The sequence below is a fragment of the Nanorana parkeri genome, unplaced genomic scaffold, assembly GCF_000935625.1.
Source record: "Nanorana parkeri isolate BGI_ZX_2015 unplaced genomic scaffold, ASM93562v1 scaffold224, whole genome shotgun sequence".
Lineage (NCBI taxonomy): Eukaryota > Metazoa > Chordata > Amphibia > Anura > Dicroglossidae > Nanorana > Nanorana parkeri.
Window position 1 is genome coordinate 570,588 of NW_017306492.1, and position 8,961 is coordinate 579,548.

The 8,961-nt window shown below is 47.2% G+C and overlaps 1 protein-coding gene across 3 annotated transcripts in view; it reads left to right on the forward strand.

Annotated features, from left to right (window-relative positions):
• The window catches only part of ITPR2 (inositol 1,4,5-trisphosphate receptor type 2), a 263,467-nt gene that overhangs the window by 194,619 nt on the left and 59,887 nt on the right, over positions 1 to 8,961 (forward strand). For all 3 annotated transcript variants that reach the window (XM_018556081.1, XM_018556080.1, XM_018556082.1), the window contains exon 46: positions 6,888 to 6,995. In XM_018556081.1, the coding sequence (XP_018411583.1) occupies positions 6,888 to 6,995 (108 nt within the window). The remainder of the gene's footprint in view (positions 1 to 6,887; positions 6,996 to 8,961) is intronic.

Sequence of the window (8,961 nt, forward strand, 5' to 3'; positions counted from 1 at the left end):
TATATATATATATATATACACAGGATCAGCCATAACATTATGACCAACCGCCTAATATTGAGTAGGTCCCCCTTTTGCTGCCTAAACAGCCCTGACCCACTCTAGACTCCACTAGACCTCTGAAGGTGTGCTGTGGTATCTGACACCAAGCCATCAGTAGCAGATCCTTTAAGTTCTACCATTGGCAAGATCGGACACGGATCGGACTTGTTTTTCCAGCACATACCACTGATGGTCGATTTGGATTGAGATCTGGAGAATTTGGAGGCCAAGTCAACACCTCAAACTCATTGTTGTGTTCCTGAAGCCATTCTTGAACCATTTATGCAGTGTGGCAGGACGCATTACCTTGCTGAAAGAGGTTACTGCTATCAGGGAATACCATATCCATGAAGGGGTGTACTTGGTCAGCAACAATATTTAGGTAGGTGGTATGGTTTAAACTTTAAAGTAACATCCACATGAATGGCAGGACACAAGGTTTCCCAGCAGAACATTGCCCAAAGCATCACACTGCCTCCACCGGCTTGCATTTATAGCATAGTGAGTACTGGTACCATCTTTTCAGGTAAACACACACACCCCCACATGATGTAAAATAAAATGTGATTCGTCAGACCATGCCACCTTCCTTCATTGCTCTGTGCTCCAGTTCTGATGCTCATATGGCCCATGTAGGCACTCTTGGCATTGGGCACGGGTCAGCATGGGCACCCTGACCAGTCTGTATGCAGCCCCATACACAACAAACTGCAACGCTCTGTGTGTTCAGACTCCTTTCTATCAGAGCCGGCATTAACTTTTTCAGCAGTTTGAACTACAGTTCTCGTCTATTGGTTTGGACTACACAGGCCAGCCTCCTATATCCCACCCACTTCCAGGTGCCATTGTAATGAGATCATCATATAGTGGTCATAATGTTATGGCTGATCGGTGTATATTCTTACAAACTGTATATATTTTTTAAATCAAATAACAAGGCAGCATTTTAAAGCTAATAGTTCTCTGGGATGCTGATTGCACTGTATAATATAGAGATTAGTGGGTGAACCTAGACATCTGTGCATGATAAAGCAAGTGCAATAACCAAAAATAAGTCCTCAATAACAATTCTATATAGTGCCACTTTAAAAAAATGCAAGGAGTAGAGAAAATGACAGAGTAATGAAAACATGGATTAAACCACGGATGTTTGCGGTGAGGAAATCACCCCACATACACGTGTTGTGTAGACCAGAACCACGCCACTGCTCGCCGCCTCCACCATGTCCTGTATCCGCCGAGCCAAGCGCAGTTCCTCTTTTCCAGATGGAACTTGCCTTGTATCATGGTTATTTTATCGGCAGGATCCAGTTTCAGGTCCTCTTTGTTCTATTTCCATCTGTGGTGCAGACATTGTATTATTGGCACAGTCACACTTGAAAGTTTCGAGTGTCTTTCGCTCCCCCCTCCCCCACAGGGGAAGGTGGCGGGGAGGGTGGTGATGGGGGGAGAGGAGGTAGGCTGCATTTATACGCAGCTCTCTCCTCCAGTGCCCCACCTGCTGCTCTCTTTACCAGAAACGGGCAGACTTTCTTGTAATTGGCTGACCCACAGGGTGCAGGAGACATAAATATATCGCAGAGGTCCTGGAGTGTGATTAATCAAGGCCTGGTACACACAGAGCTGGACCGCATCCCTCTGTGAAATACAGTGCCGCCTTTTTAAAAGCAAACCTGTGGCACTGAAAACGGCTATAAACTCACATATGCAGCAGAAAGCTGTCAGCACAGCTTGTATTATCTGTTAGTGCACTTTCCTGGAGCCCTGAGTACTTTCCGTGCCCCATTCCACATACCTGGTGCCCCCTCTACATCTTCTCAGTCCCAGGTGTGGCGGTTTTGGTTGTGCCTGCTTCCCCAGCTACCTGTCCCCAGAAAGACAGTGGGCTTAGGGCTGTGTGAGTGGTCACTGCTTAGGAATTTATGCCCATTCAGCCAAAAAAGCATATGTGAGAAAAGTACTGATGTTGGGCAAGAAGATCCAGCTTGCAGTTGGCATTCCAATTCATCCCAAAGGTGTTCAGTAGGGTTGAGGTCAGGACTTTGTGCAGGCCACTCAAGTTCCTCCACACCAAACTGGTCAAACTACGTCTCTATGGAGCTGGCTTTGTGCACAGTGGCACAGTCATGCTGGAACAAACAAAGACCCATATTTTGAGGTTGGAACAGCCATAAGCATTAGACTGCAACTGGATATGGAGGCTTGTAATAACTGCCTTTAGACAGATGCACCAGCCATCAGCCCAATGAACAGCAATGTTCTCACAGGACGGAGATGAGCAGCACTATGAGACACTAAACACGGCCCCTTTCTGACTTGGGAATAAAAGCCATTGGCAGAGGTCTTTTTTGAAACTACACAGTAGATGATCTCAACAGAGAGGAGAGGTTGAGAGCTTCCTGTAGATAAACTATATTGCCCAAGGTTTGTGGACAGCTCACCATCACACCTATATGAGCATTTTGACTATCCCATTCCAAAACCCTGAACATTGATATGAAGTTGGCCTCTCTTTGTGGCTATAACAGCTTCCACTCTTCTGAGAAGTTATCCACAAGACTTTAGGGTGTATCTGTGGAATTTTGTGCCTATTCCTCCAGAAGAGCATGGTGGACGAGAAGACCTGGCTCAAAATCAGGGCTCTTTGCAGGCCACTCATGTTCCTCCATAGCAAAGTGATCAACCATGACTTTATGGAGCTGGCTTTATGCACAGGGGCACAATCATGCTCAAAAAGAATAAGACTTTCCTTAAACTGTTCCTACAAGGTTGAAAGTGTACAATTGTCTAAAATGTCTTGAAGCATTAACAGTTGTGGCATTAACAGTACCCTTATCTAGATACACCTGAACTCAAACATTTGGAGCAGGGTCCACTTTTGGTCATATAGCATATAGGATTGCTGCTTGGCCAACAAACAACTGGAGGTCATGTCATGTCATGTCTATGGCTAGCTTTAGGGAACTCCTAGGTATGAAAGGGTGATTGGACGCACATGAACAATCCGATCCTTCACCACCACCTGACACACAAGCATGGCACAAGCTCGAATGGTCATTATGCATAGTGCAGGGATGGCCAAACTCTGGCCCTCCAGCTGTGGTGAGACAACAAATCCCATGAAGCATCTCTCTCCGGGAGTCATGTCTGTGGCTGTGAGAATCTTGCAAAGTCTCATGGGATTTGTAGTTCCACCACAGCTGGAGGGCCGCAGTTTGGCCATCCCTGGCGTAGGGGGACGAAAAGCCCCACTGCATCTCACACTGGGAAAAATAGAAAGTGCGGCAGGTTTCGTTTTTGTTTCCTAATCGATTGTTCTAAACAAGGCCAATTTTAGGAGGGTTCTGGAAAGTTAAAACTTCAGCAAAACAAATGAAAGTTTGACCAACTGTCCTTTTGAAGGCCGTGCAAGCCCAGTCTAAAACATATGTGAAATAACATTCAGGAACAATGAACAAAGAAGCAGATCACTAGCACTCAGTAGTAAAGATGAATATGTCCTTTTTTATTGGACAAAGACGTCACAGTGATCAGAAAAGCTGACGTTTCGGGGCCGCACAGGGTCCCTTCCTCAAGGCAGAAAGACGTGACACGTGGTCACGTCTTTCTGCCTTGAGGAAGCGGCCCCGAAACGTCAGCATTTCTGTTCACTGTGACGTCTTTGTCCAATAAAAAAGGACATATTCATCTTTACTACTGAGTGCTGGTGATCTGCTTCTTTGTTCTGTGTTTGCACGGCGCCATCCGTGGTTATCACTGTGAGCACCATTTTTCTTGTTGGCTGGGACTGCTGCGAGGTGTGCGGAGGGCTCCCCCATCGATCTACATTCAGGAACAATGGACAATCATCTAAAAATCAAACACATTCCATAAAAAGCCTGTAAGATATGTCACTATCGTACATTCTCTTATGTTCATTCCATTATAAAATGTTCTTTCGATCTGCTGAAAAGTTGTACTGTATTGCCGTGGTAAAAAAGCCAAAATTCACAGGAGATGAAAAAAGGCTTTATTGGTAGATTAGAGTTTGCCTTTAACCAGTGAGACGAGGCAATGTGTGGCTTATTTATAGCAGTCAGACCTCGGTGAATTGTTGTTGTTTGGTGTCGGTGAAAGTTGCCTCTCTTGCGCAGGAAACTCTGTGTGTGCGTCTCGCTCACTGGAGCAGACAGCAGTCTAGAACAGTGTGACTCACAGTCTGGGATTGAAATGACAGCACCTAATTAAATTGCTGCGGAGTGTGGAGGTGTGAGGCTCCCGTTCGCTGACTACTCCAGCTGCTGCAGTTGTGCGTCACCACCCGTTCTGTACATCGCTATGTCCTCACTGTCCGGCAAGCGTCCCGGGAATTCAGCCTGTTTTTTTTTCCTTACAGGCAAAAATCAATAATCTCAGGAACTCAATGCAATTCATCATATAGATATCCTGTCATAGTGTTATAGCTGCGTGCATCCATGGTGGAAACTGTTCAGTATCTTTTCTTTTTTTTTTCTCCCAGTAACTTTTGTCATTGTATGCGCTCATCTGATGGGGGACTGTAGAAAACAAATAAGAGCTGCCAAAGTTTTTTGTCTTTGGTCACCTCTCCACCCTTAATCTAGCCATACACCTATAGATTATCTGCAGATTTTCTGTGGTCAGGTGGAAAAGGTGCAACAGATTCCTCCATCTACGCTAAACTGTGTGGATGGAGGAATCTCCCACTGGGCCAAGCTTCAGTATCTTGCTAGTCGACCCCGCTGGCTGTAAAAATACCTGAACAATCTGATTGGATGCAGGCATTGTTCAGGTATTTTGACAGACAGCTCCGTGCTGCGTGCGGGGCCGTACCAAGAAGCTGCCGGGAAGGACAGGTGCTGCGTGTGATTAGTACACCCTTTTGTGAATAACCCTGTCTATATTCTCTCTATGAACACTTGTATAAGAAAGGCACATGAAACCAAGACTCAATCATTGCCCTCCTGCTTCCTCCTGCCTTTGGACCTTTGTGGCCTGTCCACAAGTCCAAGCCCCAGCCCTGTTGGTTTCGAGTTTTACGCACGTGGAACTCTGGATGAGCAGGTCATGTGAGGTCACACAATTTGCCGCCTAGCTCTGATCCAAGTAATTAATCCATCCCCTGCATCACCCTTTGCTCCCCCGCGCTATCTCAATCAGTGTTCTTTTTCACAACGACGCGTGCGAGACGTTCTCTGCTAGGATTTCAGTCCGCACAGCTAATTGAAAGTTCTGCCAAGTAGACGTTGATCAGGGAAGTTCTGGGTCCCCGCAGACCTGATTAGACCGTTCCCTGTTGTGCCTTACCTTGAATAACTCGGAGTTCTCTCAAAATACCATTATAATTTGTAACCCCGAGAAGCAGATAAAAGATAGCGGTCTTCTGGCTCGCATTGATGCAGGGCGATCGAAATCTTTTATTCTTTGCAGCATTCGCGGGGCGCTCTTGCTTTTGTTTGCACATCAAGGCTAAGGGGGCCTATCCACAAAGACTGGCGAAATAATTGCTGTTTGGCTTTTCCGCGCATTTTTTTTTAACGGTAAAAGTTTCACGTGTTAACTTTCTTAAGATGAAACGAAAAATTGTTGAAAGGTGGACAGATTAGGGGTAAAAAGCAAAGTATGGTGGTGAGAAATAAACCACCTGGAGTACACACTCCTTTCTTCCATCTATTGAAAGAAATGAATGATGGCGTGTTAAGGGTGGTGGGATTACCAGTAAAACTGTTGAAAATAACATTTCCTCGGGAGTAAAATAAGGAAATGATCGATTTCCACATTTATAAATAAGTCCCATTGTGGAAGATGCAGAGTCTGCATGTAATGATAATGAACCCTGATAGAGACCAGGTTCACATGCAGCAGACAATTTGCTTGCCAAGCACTCCTGACTGCTCTACTTTGAAGGACCAATAGCAAATTTTGGACCGTGAGGGGAAAGTGAAGAACAAAGTGGGTGTAGTTTTGCCTAAATAGAGTTCATTTGGGCATGGTGTGGTTTAAAGGAAACGGTCAGGCCGGTAAACTTTCTATGGTGACATAAGTTGCATTGTTTTCTAAACTTGAAGGTGAACTCCAGGGATGCTGATATATACTTCAAATCCTTATATGTGATCAGTCCTACCTGACAAGTGTTTTCCAGTCTTGTGATCCCTACCTGATACTATACATAGGTACTAGAATGTATAAAATCCAAACGAAACCAATCCAAAATCCAAACTGTGCCTACCAATCCAAACCTAGACCCTTCAGCGTAGAAGCAGCACAGCTTGGTGCAGCACACAGCCGCAACCTACTGTCCAGACAGTGAAGGAGCTGCAGGAAACTGAAACACCAAAAATATGCACCAATGAATTTCTGCAGAAACTTTTTTTCCGCCTGAATGTTCCTCCTTCTGAGCCCCCAATACATTTCTTGACTCACATCAGCCCCTGCTGCAGCCTCTCACCTTGTGATTTGTTACATAGTTACAATATGGCAGTCGGATCACTGGAGGGGAAGAGACTGAGGAAATGCTTCTTCAAGCCTGCAGCAAACTGTGATGACATCATCCCAGTCTAGGCAGGACCACTGGACTGGAGCTAACCTTTTTAGTGATAAAAGGTGGCGTTTTTCTGAAAACAATTATGTGACATTTAACAAATGTATTTCTGCAGAGTCGTGAAGTTACTGTAAGGTCCATTTTAACCAGTTCTAAAAAAAATTCAATAGAGACCTAAAATGATTCCTTGACTGTCCACCAACAGCCTAATTCATCTCTTCAATATTATTTCAGCGCAGCTAAATGTTCACCTTGGATACACTTCTGCACATCTCGTTCACTGACATGAAGTGTTCCTGTTTTTCAGTTGGCACGACATTCCAAGATATTACAGCAAATGCTGAGGCCGGGGAACGACCCAGATGGCGGCGATGAAGCTTTGAAGTACTATGCGAACCATACGGCTCAGATTGAGGTAAAGGAAAGGGTTTGATGTGGTGGGAATTCTCTGGGGTCGCATAAAACTTTCATTCAAAGACAGAGCTGGGATGACTTGTGGCCAATTCCTCGGTCGTATACATCCAGCATGTCAAACTGGGGGTTTTATAGGCCACTTGCAGTCCTCCTATCTCTCTGTGGCCTTTAGCTGGTTTTAACTATATCTAAAGCCAATTTTTGTTTTGGATGGAGTAGAGCAGGCCCCCTCGCAATTGGCGAGTGAAAATTGCGGGGGGTGAGTGGAATGTCAACGAGGGGGTGCGCCGCCAGCGGGACACGGATGGGACGCTACCGCCGCGGCGATCGCTCGCTTCAGTTCTCTCGTCTTTTTCTCGGCTGCTGCAGCTACAGGGCGGCCGAGAAGAAGAAGAGAGAACTGAAGCGAACGATCATCGCGGCGGTAGTGTCCCATCCAGAGCCGGCATTAGCTCTCTGCTCTCTCTCTCCTCCTGGCCGCTGCAACTTCAGCTCCACGAAGCGGGCACTCAGAGAGGCGGCTCTGATCGCCCCTGTCAGCGCTCCCTCTCTCTCCCCCCGACCGCTGCAGCTTCAGCTCCACGAAGCGGGCACTCAGAGAGGCGGCTCTGATCGCCCCTGTCAGCGCTCCCTCTCTCTCCCCCCGACCGCTGCAGCTTCAGCTCCACGAAGCGGGCACTCAGAGAGGCGGCTCTGATCACACCTGTTATCGCTCCCTCTCTCTCCTCACAGCCGCACTGAAGCTGCAGCAGTCGAGAGGAGAGAGAGGGAGCGCTGACAGGTGCGATCAGAGCCACCTCTCTGAGTGCCGGCTTCGTGGAGCTGAAGCTGCAGCGGTCGGGGGGAGAGAGAGGGAGCGCTGACAGGTGCGATCAGAGCCGCCTCTCTGAGTGCCCGCTTCGTGGAGCTGAAGCTGCAGTGGTCGGGAGGAGAGAGAGGGAGCGCTGACAGGTGCGATTAGAGCTGCCTCTCTGAGTGCCCGCTTCGTGGAGCTAAAGCTGCAGTGGTCGGGAGGAGAGAGAGGGATCGCTCAGCGGTGTGATCAGAGCAGTGTTAAAGATGCCCCCCTCCCAGTCCACATCTTTTGGACGTTATTAATCTGAGTTGTCCCACTCAGTTTGCCCGTCGCTTGCGGCCATATTGAGTGGGGCACTCATATAATTAACGTGCAGGATTAGTCTGACCCAGGGGCGGACTGGGCCCGGAGGCAGGGTGGCAATTGCCCCCCGGGCCTCTCTGATACCTTTGCAAACGCCCCCCGCCACCCCAAGCACTTCATCTGTCCCCTCTCGGCCGCTGCAGCAGCAGAGTAACCAAGAGGGGAGAGATTAAATGCTTGGGGGCGTTTGCAAAGGTATCAGAGGGGCTTGGGGGGCAATTGCCACCCTGCCTCCGGGCCCAGTCACATACATACTGTGACTTCCATCATTTGATTCTATGAGTCCTCTCCTTTAAGTGCAATTTTTATGTGCAAAATGAGCATTTAAGCGTGTGTGAAAAAAATGGCTCAGGCACAGAAAGGGTTAAGGCATTTACAATCAAACATAAGTTAAAAATGATAAGGATACATAGAAAATGATATCTTCATACAAGGGTACAGGACTATCAAGAGATGAGAGGGTATGAGGCTTCACTTTAGGAAAACATTGCCGACATGTATTTGTCATCCTTTGGCAGATCTTTAAAAATGTACGTTCACGGCACCCTTGAAATGAAATAAAACACCCTCATAGGGATGCAGCTCTCAAACACTGCGGGCGTCCAGTCTAGGCTCTGGGCTGTCGGTGTGTGACCCGCGGGAGGGCTGCATTGTAGTTATATGAATTTTAGTCTGGCAGATGCACCTGATCAAATGTCCCTTTTACATTTCCCCTCTGCACCGAGAAGCTGATTTATAGCCATGCCGCATGAGACTTGGCATTAAATGTGTGATAACCCCCCCCCCCCCCCCAGGGTGCCTCTGTACA